Genomic DNA, 22,499 nt, shown 5'->3' on the forward strand with positions numbered 1-22,499 from the left:
ATGTACATCCCATTTTTATCATGAATAATTTGAATCAAGATAGATTTTAATTGTACACTATATTTTTGAATTATTATTCTTTTTTGTAGTTTGATACTGAGATCATTGTTTTGCAAAATTAGTGATCTAATCTTATACAAAGGGCTAATTGAAGAATGACTCATATCAGTAACAAATTGATTCTTATTTGCTACTATCTAATAAATTTGACCTTTTATGATATTATCTGTTCTCTACATCTACAATGTTATAATTCTTTCCTCAAAGAAAAAAAGTCTGTTACTTTGGCGTAGTTTATAACCCTTTGTTCTCTCTCACTTCTAATTGCTGGATCATATCTTTGGCTTCCAACCTTACCAATCCACCAAAAAAGTTCTCTGCAATATTACCACTGATCTTTTTGATTGCTTAATCTATTGGCCTTCCATTCTCATTCTCCTAGCCCATACTTTATGATGTTCGTGATCACTCATCTCCAGGCATACTCTAGGTTTTTGGAACACCATTCTCTCTGGATCTTTTCCTTCTCATCTGACTACTCCTAGCTCCTTTGTTGGATCTTCCAACAGATCACTCTCTAATAAATGGTATCCTTAAGGTTCAGTCGTAGGCTCTTCTGAACTCCCTTCACTTAGTATCAGTTGTCAGGGATTGAATTACAAACTATGCTATTGATTCTCAAATTTACCTATCCTGCCCCAATCTCCCTGCAACACTAATTGCCTTTCAAACTGGAGGTCCAGTGTACATATCTAATACTCAGTATCTCCAAAGCAGAACTCATTACCTTTCCCTTTATAATCATTCATCTTCCTATCTTCCCTATTACTGTAGAGACAATACCATCCTTCTAGTCCTTCATAGAAATTATCCTGGTCTCTTCAAAAATTCTCACTCCTTATACCAAAGCTTTTGCCAAGGTCTATTGTTTTAACTTTTTTGCAATACTTCTCAAACATGGCCCCTTCTCTCCTCTGATATTGCTACTATTTTATACAAGCCCTCATTATCTGATGCTGGGCCTTAAAGTCTTTCCCCATTCCAATCCAATCCATTATAAAAATGATTTTCCCAAACTGCAGAATTGAGCATGTTAATCATTCTCCTCCACCTCTCTACACTGTTAAACTCCAGTTGTTCCCTATTACTCCCAGGAGTAAATACAAAAATTCTACTTCGCATTTAAATCCTTCATTACCTTGTCCCCTCTCAAGTCTTTTTATACCCACTTCTCACCACATATTCTCTGGTCCAATAACACTGGCTCCTGACTAAAAAAAATAATAGTCAAAAACTCCAAGTATTTTCTTTGATGATTCCCCCTCTCTCCTTCTTGTAACATTCTTCTTCTGCTGATCTGCCTACTGACCTCCTTGTCTTTTAGTCCCAACTAAAATTTCACTTTCTATAGAAAATCTTCTTTAACCCCCTCCTACTTTCCATGATTTCTCTCTTTTAATTATTTCCTATTTATCCTGTATATAGCTTGATACATACATACATACATATGTATATATATATATATATATATATATATTTGTGTGCATGTTCTCTCCCATCAAACTTAGTTTCTTTCCCCCTCTTTTTGTATCCCCAGTACTTAATATAGTGCCTGGCAAACGTTGGTCAGAGAAAATGTTTACTGAATTGTTTTTGCTAAAATTTCAACTTGGCATTGAAATCACCAATTATCAAAATATATGCTTATTTAAATACACTGAGAGATCTAGCAAAGTTCTTTGAATCTCAATACATTTTCCTTCTCTTCCAAAAGAAATTTGTACATAAGCTATAAGTAATCACAGTGGTATTGGTCTTAAGTACTGTAATAATGGACAATCAGATGTTCTCTGAAAGATACTTCATATTTGGCAGGAACACACATACACACATATATGCACATACACGCGTGTGCACGTGCGCGCGTGCGCGCGCACACACACACACACACACACACACACACACACACACACCCCAATCTATTTCTCAACTTGATTCCTTAACAAGAACCTGTGAATCAATTTCCAATTTAGCTGTAGCTCTTTATCTTTTTTCTCATTTAATTTATACCAAGATTGTCAATATTGAGAGGATTCAGTTCCTCTAAGAATATGGACAAGGCATCTATTATTCAATGGATAAAGGTTTAACATTTAGAGTACCAACAGCCAAATCAAAGTTCAAACACAGGCTAAAAACTTTATGATTCTTAGCATTCTCAGTCCATTTTCTTCCACTCTGCCACTATCACTGTAGAAGTAGAAGGGGGACATATAATATCGATGCCCACTATGTATTTTGATCTCATAAAATGCTATGGCATTTATCAGCAAGTAATGAACCTAGATGTGATAAGTCTGTCTTTCTCTCCCTGTCTCTCTCTTTCTCTCCTCTGCTAAAATGGTTCTCAGAAACCAGATTCTATCTGATGGCAAGAACAAACATGAATCCTTTTGAATATGTCATAATCTGAAGCCTTTTTAGCATGTCATAATCTGCCTGTACTCTGCAGGCATACCTTTCCAAATACCAGGGTCAAGATCCATGTCATCATGAAGACTCAGAGTAGGCCTTTGGGGAAGGCAAGAAAATCAATTTAAATGTAGAGATTATTAAGCAAATACAATTATCTTTATTAATGTTTAATGCTAAATTTCTAATGAAACATTTAATTTAAATCATCTTTATTTTCCTGTTAGCTTCATGTTTTTGTTTTCTTAGAAGGCTAACAAGAAGCACTGGAACTACATTTGACTCCATGGAGTAAAGATCAAATATTAAATATAAAGAAAGATGGCTAGTTTTGCTAATCTTTTTCCTCTCTGTTACAAGGGTTAAACTCTGGGAGAGTGTGAAAAATGGGCGATTGAGAAATATAGCTGATTTATAAAAACAAAAGATAGCAACAAAATTTAGAAACAGTAATATTCACAGAATAAGGCAGTGTGATCCTGAAGATTAATTTTTAGCGGCATTTCCCACTTGGGGGTAAAGTTTAATAACAAACAATACTTCTCCATACCTATACACAAAGCTTTAGAGTTAAGATTGTTCTCTTAATAGTCCTGTGAAGAAGATGGTTTGGCTCATTATTATTCCTTTTTTATTAATAAGGAAAACTGAAGCTTAAAAAGGGTAAGTCATTTGCTTAAGGCCTTCAATGCTAATTATTGTCAGAACTAAGACTCAGCTTTTGACTTTGAGATTGTTTCCATTATATTATCACTCTATCAAGTTCATCAAAATAGGTCAGAGCAATGTTATGTGCATCATCATATAATATTAAATAGTATAGAGATGCTCATTACAACATAAGACCCAGTAAGAACCTGCAACAGGTAATAAAAATGTAATACATAAAGGTTCTTCTGCTATATCCATCTAATTATATTTTACCAATCCCCTATTTATTTCTTAATGATCATTACCTGGCCCATTAGAAATTCTAAAAACTACCAGTGTAATATGACTACTAGTCTACTGTTTGAGGAGTGAGAAAATCACAAAGTGGAATTCTCCTTCCTAGAATTAAATAATCAATCAACAAGCACTTATTAAGTTCTTAATATGTGCCAGACACTGTTAAATACCAGAAATACAAATTCAGAAGTGAAAGTATACCTATCCTCAGAATTTATAGCAACATGGGAAACAACATTCTAAGAGATAAGAAAATAAATATATGCAAAAAAAATACAAAATGCTGGGGATGGGGATCAGGAAAGGCCTTTTAAAAGAATAGACAACTTGTGCAAAGGTATGGCAATAGGAGATAGAATGTCATGTATGAACACGAACAATCAGTTCTACAGAGTACCTAATACTCTGGAGTAGAGAGTACCTAATAGCAAAAAAATAAGCAGGAGCCAGAGCATGAAAAACTTTGAGAAATTTGTAATTCATCTTATAAGTAACAGAGATCCAATGAATCATACTAAGGAGAGAAGTGACACAGTCTGATCTAATGCAAACAAAAACATTCTGAATGTTATTACATTACAAAATGAAGCAAAGTTTAAAACAAATATCAAGAATTATGGTAAAATTAAATCCTGAAAAATCTATAATTTTTTTTAAAAAAGATTCATTTAATCTATACACACTGACCTTGAGATAATCCTGTTGATTCAAAAGACTGTTGTGGGATAGTTTGCTGTTCAAACTGATTGATGTTATCTTGGAGAGTATGTTCAGAAGTCACAAACCTATCTAAAGCCAAGAACAAATATACAAAGAAAAATTTAATGACCTAGGAGAATATAACAGATTTAAACATAAGGATACTTTTAATATTTAATCTTAAAATTAAAACTGCTTAAATCTCAAAAAATTAGATTCAAAAACCCTTTCATCTCACTTAAAAGCCTGTTCAAAGCAGTACTTCTTTAAATTTAAAAATGAGCTGAGGAAATTTTAATGTTCCTAAAGTCTCCTCCATAAAATTCATAATCACTTAAAAGATATAATTATTATAAAATAAAATATGAATATGTAATTACATCTAACATGTATATATGTATATGAACAATATCTTGGACAGACACTGCCGAAAGATAATGAGTTAGGTCCACACTGAGTAAGTAGGAAGAAAGGATAGTCCTAGAAGTACCTTTTAGAAATCTAAGTGATGCTCTAAACAGGCTCAAATTGCTGAATACTACAAAATTGAATCATTTTTAACACTGTGTTTTTCATGTTTGTTAAAATATCATTTCTTTTATCTTGTATACAAGATAGATGTAATTTATCTACAAAAGATACACATTATCTACAAAATTTTGGCCCTTTGCATTCCTTATTTCTAAGCCATGCTTTTCCACACATTTTTTCCACCTTAACATTATTTTTTCAGAACTAACAAAGTTTCAGTATAGGTGGACTTAAAAGAGAAGGCAGACTTATTATATTTTGTTTCCTATTTTCCTCCTCTAGAATCAATGCTGCTGCAATTAGATGTAATTATTATCATGGTAGTTTTTGTTGTTGTTACAAATGCTTTTTATTATTAGTGCCTTTGGCTTGATGATAAACCTGTTTCACCAACTCCTTTCTTTGCCACTTCAATATGTTGCTATGGAGATGTCCCTCTATTTAAAAAGGAATTCTAGTGATGAATTCCAAATTTACATATCCAGCTCTAGTTATTACAGAAATAACTCCCTCCAACTACAATCTCACATGATCAACTATTACTATCATAACATCACAAATTCAACGTGTATAAAAAAGAATTTTTTTCTCCAAAAACCATCTCTTTTTCTGGCTTCCTTATTTCTTTTGAAGAAGCCAACAGGAGTTATCCTTGATTCATTCTTCCACACTCCCTCCATTGACATATTTAGTCAGATGCCAAACCTAATTGATTTTCTCAATAAAACATTTCTTTTCTTCAACTTTTCTTTATTCAGTCACCAACAAGCTATAAGCCTTCAATACCTCTCACCACAACTATGGGAAAAGTCATCTAATTTGTTTTCTCGCCACCAGTCTCTACTCTTTCCAATATATTTTTTAAATTGTTGTCAATGTAGTAATTCTTAAAGTACATGACTGACCAAAAGAAGCCAACTTCTTGTTCTTACATAACCTTCCATCTCCCACAATTCCTTTGTACATACTCTCATATATTTGATGAATATATTATCTTCATTCTTCTAATAATTTTTCTGAGAGTTCCTCCCTTCTTTCAAGGTCAATTTGTGTGTCATTTCCTACGTAAAATCTTTGGCTGAACATTTTTTGTTAATCTTTGATGCTAAGGAAAGCTTACTATATGGTAGAAGGGAGAAATATCTTTTAAAGTGACAGGAAAACAAAAGGCATAATAAATAAGTCCAAAGAATCATGGGGTAAAAGAAAGTGTAAACAGTATCTTTTTTTTTTAAGTTCCAAAATAAGCTGTCAGCAGAATTCTATTTATACTTTTTCTTAAAACATTATCAGGGATACACATAACCAAAAAAGGAACAAAGTATAGAAGACGGAAAACCTCTCATAGCAATTATATGATATATCCAGCTAAATACTTTATTAGGAAACTCAGAAATATTACTGAAAATAACATTCTATAAACCAATCCAATTCAATAGATATTTATAGAGCAGCAGTATGTCTAATACTGTAGTGGGCAATATGAATATTAAAAAAAAAAAAAACTATAAATACAATCCTCATCCCAAAAGTTTATATACTGACTGAGAAAATAAATGGAGTAAGTAGTATTAGTTTTCTATTTTTATTCCTATTTAAAGAGTTGATTTTGGAGATATGGCCAGTATTTAGGGAAGAATTACAGTTAGTCAATAACTGTGTAAGAATGGCTATAAGTGACTATAGAAAAATGCACATTAATATATAATTAAAATAAGAAGTAAGTGATGCTGCTAAGATATTACAAAAATGAACTATTCGGTGCAGATGAGAGTAGTCTAAGACAACTTCATCATTCCATATACAATAAAAATACATTTTTAACATTAAGAAAATTACCCTCATCAGGCTCCAAAGGTTGGTCTGCCAACTGTTGTCCAAGACCTGCTTCTTCTGGACCTACTACATGCTGCTGGTCCAGTTCCAAAATGGCTTCATGATCAGTAGTGACAGTTTCACTTTGCTGAAGTTCATCACTTTCAACTTCTACTTGCATCTGAGTAGAAACATGAATGGTCTGCTGATCTACTGTGGTATCATCTATAGAAGCAGCTTGTTGGTGCTGTTGTAACTGTTGAGCAAGTTCATATCTTTAAAAAAATAAAATAAAATGAAACTCAATTGTCAGAAGTTGCTAATAATTATCTCCAAAATAACATTTAGAAAACTTTATTTTATGAACTAAAATAACATTTTATTTTTTTATCTTCTTCTACTGCCCTTCTCTTTTCCCCTTCATAAAGTATGTCTTATTATAACATTAGTAAAATAATGATTAAAAAGAACAACAGCTTTGAGGTATACCTGAGATTTAATCCTAACTTTGCAACTTACTATCTATGTGATTTGTTCAAATTTATTTAATATTTCCGGCCTCAGTTTTTTGAACTGTAAAATGACAGAAGACTATAGAATAATTGCAACTTGAAGTCCTTTGGTTTTATGACTATTTACTATTTTTGAAGGGAAGTTTATCTCACTTTAAAAATTTCTTTCTGGTTGAAAAAACAGGATTTGGTACTGGTTATTTAAAAAAAAAAAAAAAAGATCTGTAGAGCAGATTAAATATCCATCATAAAGAAGTGCCTGAGGAGGGAAATAAACAAGCATTTATTAATTGCCTACTACATGCCAGGCACCATGCTAAGTGCTTAACATATATTATCTCATTTGATCCTCACAAAAATTCTGTAAAGCAGTTGGATGTTTTGATTCTCATTTGATTGCTGAGGAAAACTGAGACACATGGAGGTTTAAATGACTTACAATAACTAAGGATGAATTTGAACTAAGGCCAAGATCTTTATCCACTGAGCTATTTAGCCGCTTCAATGAACAAAATAGCACAGTGTTCAACTAAACACAAAGACACAAACTACTGGGTTAAGCTTTCACAATTCAACAAGAATGTCAAACATTAATGGAAAGCAGTCTGACAGAATTACATTAAGAATAACATGGCACACACTGGGATTTGAGAGTCAAATGAGATAATCCATGCAAAGCACTTTGTAAAACAAAGTGCTATAGAAATGCTTATTATCATTATTATTATAACTATTACTCTACAGTCACTTGTTCTCCAGCCTGGTGATGACTTCATTCCCAGAGCTTTCAACAGCACTCCTACTGAAGCCAAGCAACAGTTACAAAGCAATACAGTAATCTGCTAGTAAATTTTTAACAACTGGGTAAAAAAAATATGCACACAATCTTTTAAGTTTAAAATCTGCATTATTAACACTATGTCTAGATGACCCACAAATTAATAAATCAAAACTTGATGTGTATTAAATGCCAATATCTTAGGTATAAGTGATCATGCTGAAAATTTAATGAGAAACAGTTGGAAATGGCTCCAAGCATACTCCTGACCATATTTGTTGTTATTCAGTGGGTTCAATTATCTGACTCTTCAGGAATTCATCTGATATTTTCTTGACAAAGATACTGGAGTAGTTTGGTATTTCCTTTTCAAGCTCATTTTCTAGATGAAGAAACTGAGGTAAACAGGGTAAAGTGACTTACCCAGGTCACACAACTAGTCAGTATCAAGGCCAGATTACAATCAAGAAAGCAAGTCTTCCTGACTCCAGGTGTGGCACTTTATCCACTGTCCCACCTAAGCTGCTCTTATACTGCTATACGCCCATTTCTTTATACCATATACCTGACCCTATGCATGTGCCAAAATAAACTTCAAATAGATAAATGGTCTAGCTACAAAAGGTAAGCACATCAAATAAGGAAAGGAATTTCATAACTATGCTTAAGAAAAAATTTCTAGACCATAGATAGAGAAGACCAGAAGGTTAAAAAGTCAGTTTTGATTGCATTAAAATGAACAGCTTCTACACACAAAAAGCAAGATCAATACAGTCAAAATTAGAAGAAACAAATTAGCTGAAGAAAAAAATTTTTGCTGCAAGTTCTTCTCATAAAAATTTGATATCTATACATAAGTAAATGATTCAAATATAGAAGTAAAGCTATTCCTTAAAAGATAAATGGTCAACCAGCATGTACAATCTGCTATCAGGGGTTCGAAGAAAGCCAATTTATCAAAAATTATATGAGAAAATGCTCCAGACTACTAAAAAAATAGAGAAATGCAAATTAAAATAATTCTTAAGTTCTACCTCATACCCATTAGCTTGGTAAAGTTGACAAAGATAGAAAATGAGAACAGTTGAAAGAGCTACAGAAAGTTAGGCACATTATTGCTGGTGGTGCTATTATCTGGCCTTTTTGGAAAGCAATTTGAAACTATGCACAAAAAGTAACTAAACTTTGTATACCTTTTGATTTAGTAATACCTTTGGAGACAACAGGCTCAAAGAGTTCAAAGAGAGAAAAAGTTGACGTGAACAAAAATATTCATAACACAACTTTTTAATTGTAGCAAAGAAAGAAATTAAGGACATGCTCGTCAATTTGAGAACAGATGGAAAAATTACAGAAAATGGCTATAATGGAGTATTAACATATAAGAACTGATAAGACGGATAATCTGAGAAGACTAATATTGAATGAAGTAAACAGAATCAGGTACAGAATTAATAATCAAGTTTACAACATTAAAAAATGTTTTAGTTTTTTAAAACAAGATCTTTAAACAATACAATGACCCATCACAACTCCAAAGGACCAACTAAGAAACTAAGTAATGGATACAAAGTGTAGAAGGCAAAATATTTTCAAGATAATATCAATGTGGGAATTTGCTTTGGGTGACTATATTCATTTTTCACAAGAGGGGGTTTTTGTCTAATTTGGGAGGGGATAAAAACTTTTAAAAGAGACACGGCAGTGATACTTATATGAAAAAAAGAGAAGAGGATTGTTGAAGCATTTAAAGAAAAATGCACAAAAGAGAAATGAAGGAGGTCAGAGGAAGACAAGACTGCAGGACAACTTTGAAAGTAAAGCATCGAAATATTGTGTGTGTGTGTGTGTGTGTGTGTGTGTGTGTGTGTGTATGTGTGTGTATGTGTGTGTATAAACTTTTAAAGCCATTATAAAATTGATATTTGAAGTTGAAATCCTATTTTCTCCATGTGGTAATATTTCCATATTAGTGTTTACTAAATTTAGAATAACAATATTTATTTTTTAATTTACACAAAAAATACTGCTATTTGTGAATGGGATTTGGATTTCTAGACCATAGCTTAAAATAAAAGACAGACAAACTCTTCAAAAAGAATTCTTCAAGAAGCCTCTATTACATGGCTTAAGAAATTAACTGCCAAGAATCTCACCACTCTAGTTAAAAATATCTTTAAACGGAAAACTGTTGAGGAAAAAAGACCTCCTATATATAGTTACAAATTTAGATGCATTAAAGATTAGATACAATGTAGCAATAAAAATATCAATAAAGACACTAGAATAAATTCAAAGGAGGAAAAAACAAAGAAAGGAGCTAAGAGTAATAAAACAAATGTCCTGTCATACTTTTATACACATGCACAATATATATATATATATATATATATATATATATATATATATATATATATACATACACACACACACACACACACACACACACACACACACACACATACACCAGCAAAATAAAGACATTCTAATGTACTCAGAAATTTTCCTTTTTAGATTTCACTGGGTTTTAATGAGATGAGATTAATGACTAGAATGTAATTTTAGAAGGTTACAGCCAATTTAAAAGAAACAATTCATACTAAAAAGATCTGGGGATTTATTGAACTACATATGCTCAACTTATATTACCCAATTTGATACAGCAACCAAAAAGGTCCAAATCAGAGAGAGAATGTTTCAGAGGTAGAAATTTAAATATCTTAAATCCAAAACTGGCCCACCATACACAACCACACGCTACTTTGACAAATGAACTATTTTTACATGGAAATATGAAGTGCCAAGTACAGAAATCCTTAAGATTAAAAGTAACACCACAAATAATATAATTAATACCTACCTATGTGTCTTCATGTGTTTTTTACAATTTAATGAGGTCTTAAATGTTTTTTGACAATAAGGACACATATAAGGTCGAAGATCATTATGAATGCCCATATGTCTCCTTAGGCTACCACCAGTAGTAAAAGCTCCATTACATATAAGACACTTGAAAGCTTTCAGCCCAGTATGTGTTCGGATATGTGCTTTCAGCACTCCTGCAGACACAAAACCTCTTCCACATTGAGAACATTTAAATGGTTTCTCACCAGTATGTGATCTAAGGAGAGGGGGGGGAAATGAGTAATAATAACTTAAATTAATACAGCATTTTGAAAGTTGCAAAGCACTTTTTATTATTATTCCAAAGATTCTCAAATTAAAGCCTGTACCACAAAAAGGGTAGATATTGTTCTTCTATTGCTTTGGAGAAGTTCACTGATTTGTCCAACACAATATATCCATAAATAACAGATCAAGAACTAAAATGAGATTCTGGGATTATAAATACAATGTTCTTTCTACAATAATTCTCATAATTAAGTTTCTATTTCTTTTTCAGTCATGGCACAAAAAGTGACCCTTGGCTCTCTAAAAGACCACGTCAACAAAATATAAAGTCTAATATCTTTTAACAACAACAAAAAAAAAAGTCAGTGATTATGGTATTGTTGATGAGTTACATATTTATATATTATAACCAACCCAGAAAAGTTTGGAGAGGCTCATCAGCAGAAAGGTGAAAATTTCCTTTTAACCCACAAGAATTTAAAGAATATTAGTTAAGGCATAAAGAGATTATGATCTACACTCTTAGGAGAGAAAACCCACAACAAATTAAATCATGGATCCTGGAAGTATTGGAATATTTCTATTAATATTGATGAGAATAATTATTGGTTCTTATAATATATATTCTCTATAATTTCAACAAAGTCAAAGATAAAAAGTAATAGGACAAAAGAAATCCACTCCAGGAGGTAGCTAGGAGGTAAATCCAAATTAAATAATCCAATCATCAAACTATTCTAGATCAAATGAGAAATTTTGAGCATCCCAAATCAGCTTTACTCAAATGTTATAAATTCTACCAATTCACATCCATTATTCATTCTATCCTTTTGATATGAGATAATCAATATACATTTTACAAATGAGCAAAGTGAGATTCTGAGATATTGACTTAAGCCATAGTCCCATAACAGCATCTGCACTGCAAAACCAGTTATACCATCTTCATATCCTGTCCTCATTATCTTACCTTACTGAAGTGATATCCCCAATCAGCTAATATTGACAAAAACACTTTCAAGTTTACAAAGCACTATATGTACATTATCATATTTGATCCACATGAAAATCCTCCAAGGTTACTATAATTGAACTTTCACTTATATTCCTTTATATGTTATCTTACCTGATGTGCTGTTTAAGGTGGCAAGATTTTTTATAAGCTCGGTGACAGTAAAAACATTTGTATGGTCTATCTGCTTCATTGACAAAATTATTATTAAAGTAACTTTGGAAAAATTGGCTGTTTCTTGGGATTGGCTGAATGAGACCTAAAAATCAAAAGAAATGTATTCATTGTCAAAAGTATTTTTAAAACTTAATTACGAGTTATAATTCAACTATTAATAACAAACTATGCTCCTGAAAAACTATGGTTAGATAGCATTTTTTTTTGTAAAAATAAATATCTCTTTAAAAATAAGAGTTGACCAATAAATGAAAATACATGAATTTTTAAAGTTAATTATGGTATAAATTATGATATAAATCCAAAATGTAGCTATAGGGGGAAAAAAAAATCACGTTTAAAGAAAATGATTGTCTTATTCCAAAGTGAAAAATGTTTTACCTACATATTTTCATGACACTAAAGTTTAATTATATAACACTATTTTATGCATTATAGACTTATGCCAAGTTTATGTATTGTGCATTTTTGAATATCTTTTGCTACTGGTTATAAATAATGTGTTATTATCTTTTATAAAAAATGTCACAGACGATTCTGTCAATTCTTATTTTATTTGTTATTATACTTTTTTTGCAGAAATTTTTCAGAAAGTTATAAATTATTTTACTAAAATCATTTGCTTATATATGAGTATCTCCCATGTGAAGTTCCAAAAGAAAATAAATGGGAACATTTTATATTATTACTTGCTGAAGATAGCAACCAAAACAGATCAATGCTTTTTGGCCATCACTAACTTTAGTAAACTATAGCATATCTAAATGACAGCATCTTCCACTTAAGTGAAATAGAACACTGAATGATCACTTTCTTTTTTCATCAAAACTAATGCCATGACATTAAAAAAAACAAAACAAAACAACAACAACAAAAAAAAACCAACTGATGATTGAAAGAAGGCAAAATAAAAAAAATTAAAACTACTTTAAGCAGGTAGTTTTTTTTTACTAAGTTGGAGATTCCTCTTAAAAGAGCAATTAAGACAGGGAAAATGAAGTTTTTGAAAACTCTAAGAGCGATTTTTACATCGAATGTGTTATGGGTTTTACTATCATTCACAATCACATATAGTCATCTTTAAAAAGAAAACAATGTTCATGTGGTTATCCTACAAATATTCTTTAGAAAAGAGATGCTTAACCTAGTACCCCTTAACTTAAAAAAATTACAATTATATTTCAACATAATTCCCCTCCCCCCAGGCTGGGGTCAAGTGACTTCCCCAGGGTCACACAGCTAGGAAGTGTTAAGTGTCTGAGACCAGATTTAAACTGGGGTCCTCCTGAATTCAGGGCTGGTGCTCCACTGCATCACCTAGCTGCCCCTCAACATAATTTCTGTTGTAATTGTACAACAATAATTGTACATAGTAACATAATACATACTAGAAGTATATGACAAATAACATGATCAAATAATTTAGTTCTCTATACCATTAATTTTCTAATTTTTGACAAAGATGCTAAGTCAGTACTTAATAATTCTCTAGTTCTGTCCTTTAAGGGGAGTTTTACCCCTTTGAACTTCTGGGGAGGAGCTTGCATGTTTAAGAGGAGCAAATTCATTGGTTGAAGTATTTTTTCCCAGAAGTCCCTGAGTTATTCCACACCAGTTCTCTGGAAGGATAAAAGAAGCGACATTGAGCAAGGGAGAAAAGTCTCTATTCCAAGTCAGAGTTGGCGGCAGTTGAGATAACAGATCTCCTCCCAGAGACCCATTGGCAGTCTCTGGAGACAACAGAACATTACATATTGGAGCCCAACATCAAGGAGAAGACGTCCCGGGGATTTGCAAGCCCAGCAATTCCATACTTTTGGAGGGGAAGAAGAGGACAGAGAAAAAGATTCACAAAGAAAAGAAATCTCCTTCTAGAGAAGGATTACAACTGAGAAACGATCAGAACTTTACAGTACACTTTTTTTACTTTACTCACTTAAAAACATTCTGAGAAGTAGTCCAGAGGCTTCACTAGATTGCCAAAGGGGTCCATGACCCCCAAAAAGTTAATAACATATGCTTTTGAGAATTCAGTAGCTACTTGATAATTTTTTTAAAAGTATGAAGCACTTATTTAATATTAAAAAGTCTAGATATCACAGGTATGTAAGATGCCTTCTTTAATAGGATAAGGAGTATTTATTTAAAAGCAAGAATAATTAAGAATTAAGTACTAGATTTACTTTACTATTTAGAAAATCTTAGATAATCAGTGGAAAAACTGTGGTGATTAATGTCTTCTGTAATGTATCAAACAATCAACAAGTATTTAATAAGTACCTAATATATGCCAGGAACTATTGCTAGGCTTTAAGGAAGGAAATGAAGATTAAAAATGAAAAGCCTTTGCTCTCAGTCTAGTAAATTACATTCTATCAGAAGAAAAAGCCATATGCAGATGTATAAATTGCACAATATTATATAAATATGTAAGAAATATTTTGTACAAGGGAATTTTGTTAGAGGGAGTTCTAACATTTGGTATGATATTTGTGATATCTACAATGTACTGAAATGCCACTGGAACCATCAAGAAGAGCAAATATCTGTAGAGTTTTAAGTACATTTAATTGTATTCTAATTGTCCAAAATTTGATAATCCCATATACACGATTACTCTAATAACTCAAATATTTAAATAGAATTCTCAACACTTTAGCCATGTCAAATAAGAAGCTATTATACTGGATGTCCATCAGTTGGAGAATGGTTGGGTAAATTGTGGTATATGAAAGTTATGGAATATTATTGCTCAGTAAGAAATGACCAGCAGGAGGAATACAGAGAGGGTTGGAGAGACTTAAATCAACTGATGCTGAGTGAAATGAGCAGAACCAGAAGATCACTGTATACTTCAACAACGATACTGTATGAGGATGTATTCTGATGGAAGTGGAAATCTTCAACATAAAGAAGATCCAACTCACTTCCAGTTGATCAATGATGGACAGAGGTAGATACACCCAGAGAAGAAACACTGGGAGGGGAATGTAAATTGTTAGCACTAATATCTGTCTGCCCAGGTTGCATATACCTTCGGATTCTAATGTTTATTGTGCAACAAGAAAATGATATTCACACACATGTATTGTACTTAGACTATATTGTAACACATGTAAAATGTATGGTATTGCCTGTCGTCGGGGGGAGGGAATAAGGGAGGGGGGGTAATTTGGAAAAATGAATACAAGGGATAATATTATAAAATATATATATATATATAATAAAAAAAAATTTAAAAAAAAAAAAAAAAAAAAGAAGCTATTATACAGCATAATTTTGTTACCATGAGCAAATTCCATAAAAGATGCCAAAAATTCACTGAAATAAGGCTTGTTATCATAATCTCCTAAAACCAAAGACAAGAAATATGGTACTAGCCTGTATAGCCCAATATCTAAAAACTCTCCTTCTAGTAGCATGATCCTCAATTTTTGAATTCTTGAGAAGGCAGTGATTTCTCTGATCCTTTTCTTAAGTCAGCCATAAAGAAAATAAATACCACAAAGAACATGATGGCATTGAAAATGTCCTTATTGACAGCAGTAAGATGAATTGACAACAGAAAAGTCTGGCACTTTCAACTACCCAATTTCATCCTAAGAATTGCTTGAATCTCTGGAGCCAAACTAGAAAAACATATGTGAAATAATAAATCTATAAATTTCCATGTTGGTCTACTCTACATAGGCCTGTTCTCTGGTCTAGGAAGTATACAGAGTAATTTAAAGGTCACTTCAATAAGATTCTTAGTCATACCTGAAGTCATTGGAGACTTCCAGGATCCCTAGAAGAAAAGAAACTCATTGAATATGTCCAAGGTAATGTTGGTATACAGGAGGAATAAGAAAAAGTAGTAAAATGACTTTGAAATTTATGAGTTGCTATAAGACTATTTTTTTATCCATGAATTCAATTCAATCACATTTATTATGTACCATTAAATGAAAGGCATAGTACTGAGCACTAAGAATACAAACAAAAAAATGAAACAAATCTCTGTCTTCAATCCTTAAGGAACTTACAAAATTACTAAGACAGGTAGGAAAGGGGAAATTCAGCTTGAAAACAGAAGACAGCTATATCAGGAATGAGATAGTATGGACAGAGAACATCAGCAACTAGAGAACAGGGAAAACTTGATTAAGCCTAAAAACTTTAGGAAACTATTTGGCACAGTGGATAGCATAATGGAGTCAAGGAGTCCTGAGTCGAAATCCAGTCTCATATACTTATTAACTGTGTAACCTTGGACAATAACTACATCACCTGCCTCATTTTTCTCATCTGTAAAACGGTGATAATAGTAGCACTTACTTCTCTGGGTTGTTATGAGGGTCAAACAATATGATTATAAAGTGCTTAGCATAGTATGTGACAGATAATTAAGCCCTGTTGTTATCTACTATATTATTGAAAGAGCTAGTGTTATCTGAGCTTAGCTTTAAAGAAAGAGAAAAACATTGAAAGATCGAGGTGAGGGGTGAATGTATTATTGAGAACACTAAAAAACTTAACCACAGTGCTTAAATTTTAAAAATAATTAAGAAATTTTCTTAAGAGGCTTCTTATAAAGACTTTCTCAAAATATTTTTTCTTATCAAGAGTCTGTGATAGAATTATAATAAAGGGATCAAGAGAATATTTTTATCAATAGCACTATTTCATTGTACAAATTAAAAATTTTAATGTCTAGGATAATTTTACAAGGAAAATTAAGTAACAAGATGAAAACTATAAAGAGATATTATATGGAAATTGTTGGAAATATTCTGCTTCAATCTTGCAAATTTTGAAACAAAATCTGCAGAGTGGTTTAGAATTCCTTACTCCAAGGCACATAGTGTATTGCAAAGAATAATTACCTTAAAGTATTTTTTAGTTATTTAATTCCTGAGAATTAACCAATCCGTCTTTTGGGAAAATGTTATGTACTTCATGGAACATAAGGAATCTGACACATAAGTACAATTTTTTTTGGGTCTGTGTGAGGCAAAGAGAGTTCAGTAAATTGTCCAGGGTCACAGAGCTAAGAAGTTTTAAGTGTCTGAGGCTGGATTTGAACTCAAGTCCTCCCGATTCCAGAGCTGGTGCTTTACCCACTGCACTATCTGACTGCCCCACAGAAGTACAATTTAATTAATATTTTATTCAAACCAACTGAACCACACAGATGCTAATATTTAAGCCATTCCAGAAGGTGTGAAATGAAATTATATTCAATGAATTATAAAATATTTAACATATCTTACCTAAGTCAGTTATGAGAATTGGTTCTTGCAAAGGAATATCTGGCACTGGAACATTCGACTTGCCTACTCGAACTTTGGCAGGTTTGCGCTGATGTCTCAACTTCCTTAGTTCAGTGTGCTTAAAGTGCGATGCAATATGGGTCTTTCTATGACCTGATGTTCGAAATTTTTTGTCACAGTGAGGACAGGCAAAAGGTCTAACTCCTGATGGAAATAAAAAGACACAATTGCACATAATTGTGGCAAACAATAGACCTCAAAAAAAATTATTGCAAAGTGTAAAATAAATATGATGTGGTGGATTAAGTGCCACACATACAGACAGAAACATTTAGAAACACTCATCTTTTTGAGTTCAGATCTGGCCTCGGATGCCTAATAATCATGAAATGCTAGGCAAGTCATTTAACCTCGTTTGTTTCAGTTTTCCTTATCTAGGAAATGAACTGGGAATGAAATGGCAAACCATTTCAGTATCTTTGCCTCCCCCCCCCACCAAAAAAAGGGAGGGGGGGTTCATAAAGTCAGACATGACTGAAAAGCAACTAAACACAAAAATAATTTTCACATATTACTCACTGCTCTATGTATCTGGTTCATTATTACATAATTGAATCTATGTGAACACCTATGTGTTCTTCCATAAACAATGCTGAAGTGAAGAAATGCCACAAAAATATTTCAAGAGAATACTAAAGCAATTTGGTTAATAATGGGAAACTGCTGGAAGTAAAGATTTAGTATGAAAATTTTTACAGCAGACTACTATTCAACAACTATTGAATAGTAAGTTTTCCAAATTTTTTGTAATTATTCCTTTTTGCTGTAGGCCTTTTGAATATTTGGCTATTCATTAATTAATAAGTTGCATAGAAGAAATTAAAAACAAAACTGATTTTCTCCTAATACTCATTTAAAGTGATTTAATACCTATCTATCACCAACTTCTTAAACTATTTTTCTTACTTTGTGAGGACTAATAAAGGAAGGAGTGTTCTAAAGCTATGCTTTTATTAGCATGGAGACACCTTGATGCACATAACACCTCTGAAACTTAGCCATCAGTTCACTGCCTAAGTGACAAGACAAAGTACATGCCCAATGTCAAAGAACTAAAATACATAGGTATTCCTGAAAGATATTCACCCAACTCTTTATCAATTATATATACTACAGTGCCTCATTTTAATTAAAGGTTTTAAAAAATAAATATCACCTTTCTTTGTTATTCTTAAAAACAATAAAACAATAAATTAACATCATTTGATGAAAAAAATTTAAACTCTTCAATATTTTGATCTTAAAATACTGAGGACATCAATAATGCATAAAATATCAACTGCATAATAAATATAATTCTTTAACTTAACAACTGAATTAAACAAAAGGGAAACAAATAAATTCTAGCATCCTAAAATGCTTGAGCACCTAAAATTATTATAGTCTGAATTAGATAGAAAATATATTTTCTATGAGTTCATAGACATATTCATTTTTTCCCCTCAAAACTGAGAATACATATAGCTGCCAAAATGATTTTCCTAAAGCATAGGCTTGATCACATCACTCACCTGTTCAACAAATTCTAATGGGTTTCTATTACCTGTAATAGCAAAAATAAATTCTAGTCTGGCACTCAAAGCCTAGGAAAAAAATCACTTTGGCAGCTGTGGGGGAGAAGATGATGAGAAAGAAAGAGCAGTTCGTAGTCCATTACAATAGTACAGATTAAAAAAAAATCCTCTTTTAAAGTGATTCATATGCAAAATTCTTAATATTCTCAACTTGAACAATTCTTGCTAATTGATTTATTTCTACTAAAAATGTTTTAACCTTTGCCTAAATAAAATGATATATGAAGATTTTATAACTTATATAAAGGTAAATAATAAAAATGCCAAACTTCTTCATGATGCAGAAATAACTCTCTGAATGCCACTGAAATAAGTCATATAAACTGGATCCAATACAAATTTATATTCCACAATTTAAATTCAGTCTTCACTGCATAGGACTATACTTTTCTTTTTCCTCAATGGACTCGTATCACAACCCTTAGATGTATTATTTCAAATTTCCTATTGCTTTGCCATACCTTAATGGTGCCTCTCAGCACCTACTTCACAGAAAAAATATAGTGGATCTAAACTTTTTCTCTTCTGTTTTACTCCTTAAAACCCTTCAGAAGATATGGTGCTTTTCCTCAAAGCTAATACCCTTAATTTTTGATCCATTCCCTATTTTCTCTTTCCTCTTTGATCTTCCCTCTTAATTTTCCTGATCTTCAATCCATTTAGATATTGGGCTCCTTCCCCTTTGGCCTATAAATCTTCCAATATTTCCTCTACCGTTAAAAATTTTCACTTAACCCTGCCATCTCCCCAAACTATTGCCCTTTCATCTCCTTCAAAACAGCTAACCTCAAAAAAAATGCTATATACAATAATGTTTCTACTTCTACTATATTCACTTCTTTTTATCTAGCTTCTGACCTCACTATAAATAACTTAAATTATTTTCTCCAGAATTATTAATGATGTCTGAATTCTTAAATGAAATTTTCAAGTCTCTTTTTGGCTTCTTTGCACCATTTGATACAGATGACCACAGCTTCTTGAAGGTAGATATTATTTTTCAGTCTATTTCTAGCAATAAGCACAGTGGCTTGGAATACAGTACTGCTTACAAATGATTTTTGAATTGTATTTACCCCTAGAAAATGATATGCCATCTTAGCAAAGTGTAATCTTCATTTGGCATTCCCAGCCGGGAAAGCCTTAAGCCTTGAAGTTTGGGCTCTATGTCTATTATCTCAGGCTAAATAAATTTGCAGAAGTTCTACACCAGAAAGTTCAACATTCAATGAATAATGAGTTTTTTCGGTCATAATGATTCAGAAATGTTATTAAATATGCCACTGAGAGATTTTGATAGAAAAGGAGGGAGTGTTAACACGGCTAATATGGATTCTTCAGAGTTTTGAAATATTAAACATGCACATTTATTTGGGAAACAAAGTATGGAGACATTAACAAATTACTCCTAAATTAAGTTATGTACCAATCAATATTTACTGAGACATTTTCTCTTTCACATTTTTTTCCTCATTACAAGACGGAACCTAAAAAAGGACATTAACATTACCCCAAATCTAAATATGTTCGATATACCTAAGCTATAGTGTTTGTTAAATTTTCAAATTTCAATAGTGAAGATCCAATAATACGAATTTTTCCTCTTTCTCTCCCAAAGACAATGTTATGGAGGGGGGAAGGAGGAATCATTATTCCATTTTAAAAAGATTCATTCAGGAAAAGAGGCCAGAAAAAAATAGACATTTCCTCCCTCTTTATAGTTCAAAAGGGATGCTATTTGAATAGATGGTAGAGAGCAGAGAATTATAAAACCAAGTTAAGCTTCTGAAATGAAAATAATATTAATGAGGTAAATTTCAGATTCATTCTGTCCTGTAAATTTGATGATCTTTCAGTATAATAAAGTTAATTTCTATCAATACCAAAAGTGCTATCTTTTTAAAAAAATCTATATAAATTCATAATCTAGAAAAATGATCAACAATCTGTTGTTCTAGTTTGATGTCATGGTTCATGAGAAGTAATAATTTTTAAGGGTCTTATATGAGACAATATCTTTTATCTGGGTTTCTACAAACTGAAAGTACAATCTTCCAATCATTTTATTAGATTTATAATTTTCCAAAGATAAATACAGAAAACTACACAATAAAGCTCTCATATAATAAATGTGAAACTGCTTTTAAAAGGAAAAAAAGTACAATACAACAATAAGAGTTGCAATTCAACTTTTGGATTAATATTTGCAAGATGGAAATGTTTATGATTTATTATTACTGTTGATTCAATATCCCTTAAAAAACATATTGTTAATGCACACTAAAGGAGATTATTTGTTTTCTTCTTTTAAAAATTCAAAATATACAATTGGGAGCTAGAACATAAAACTACTCAAACTTTACTATTTTCTAAAAACAGACACACACACACACACACACACACACACACACACACACACACACACAGTACAGAGGAGATTTTGGATTTTAATGGCTAACTGTCCAAAACAAACAAACCAAATAAATAAATAAAGCAAAAAGATGCTGCACTATGATATTCTTTTTCAGGATGCCAAACAAGAAACAGTTTAATTCTTACCTGTATGAAGTCTGATATGAACTTTCAAGCTTCCTGAAGTGGAAAAACATTTCATACAGTACTGGCACTTAAATGCTTTGATGCCAGTGTGAGTTTTTATGTGAGCAGTAAGAGTACTCTTCACAGCAAAGGCCCGGAAACATTGTGGACATTTAAATGGTTTTTCATGAGTATGAATTCGAATATGACGCACTAGATCACTGGGTTTTTTAAATTCTTTTGTGCAATATGGACACACATGCCATCTTATTCCATTCTCTTCACGAATTGAACCTGTATAGAAAAATAAAAAATTATGCATTTGCAAAAAAACCAAACCAGTCCAGCTAAGCAAAATTTTAGATTATTTTAACATTCCTATTAGAGAATATCAAAATCAGAGAACCTGAGCTAGAAGGGACTTTAGCAGTCTCACATGAGTCTGCCAACTCTTCTAGCAAATGAGTTTCCAGAAATGTAGTCACATTCATCTTTTCTTTTAAAAAAGTGAAATAAAATTTCCAATAGTACAATGAATGAGCATTTAATATCTACTATGTGTCAGACAATAAAAATACAGACAAAAATGAATAGTTCCTGAGCTTGGAATGTGTTTTTTCTTAGAATCCTTTGTTTGCTTTAACTATTCAAGCACTACCTTCTACAAAAAGTTGTTCCTTTTTCTCCCAGCTGCAAATACCTCCCTCTACATAGTAGGCCACTAATAAATGCTTGTTTGCTTCATTAATTCTGAAGAAAATAATTATTTAATCTTTTTAGTATATTTACCTAAACACATGAAATAATATCTCTTTTTAAAAGCTTTTTAAACTAGTATAACCCATCACTAACAAAAAAATTCCACCACAACATATTTGACAAATAGTATAAATAAAATAATCAAAATGTATAATTTGATGTACATAAGATGTTAAAAAATCTCTCTGGCATCAACTAGAAAAATATATAACTAATAAATACACAATATTATATGAATTT

General features: G+C 31.9%; 1 protein-coding gene across 1 annotated transcript in view; it reads right to left on the bottom strand.

Moving 5' to 3' along the window:
* Window positions 1–22,499, bottom strand: part of ZNF236 (zinc finger protein 236) — a 223,298-nt gene that overhangs the window by 100,089 nt on the left and 100,710 nt on the right. The window contains exons 11-16 of the mRNA XM_074273648.1: window positions 21,522–21,794; window positions 17,329–17,532; window positions 12,014–12,158; window positions 10,616–10,876; window positions 6,490–6,740; window positions 4,108–4,209 (exon numbers count right to left, since the gene is read on the bottom strand). Coding sequence (XP_074129749.1) covers window positions 4,108–4,209; window positions 6,490–6,740; window positions 10,616–10,876; window positions 12,014–12,158; window positions 17,329–17,532; window positions 21,522–21,794 — 1,236 coding nt within the window. The remainder of the gene's footprint in view (window positions 1–4,107; window positions 4,210–6,489; window positions 6,741–10,615; window positions 10,877–12,013; window positions 12,159–17,328; window positions 17,533–21,521; window positions 21,795–22,499) is intronic.

Source organism: Sminthopsis crassicaudata, chromosome 1 (assembly GCF_048593235.1).
Source record: "Sminthopsis crassicaudata isolate SCR6 chromosome 1, ASM4859323v1, whole genome shotgun sequence".
Taxonomy (NCBI): domain Eukaryota; kingdom Metazoa; phylum Chordata; class Mammalia; order Dasyuromorphia; family Dasyuridae; genus Sminthopsis; species Sminthopsis crassicaudata.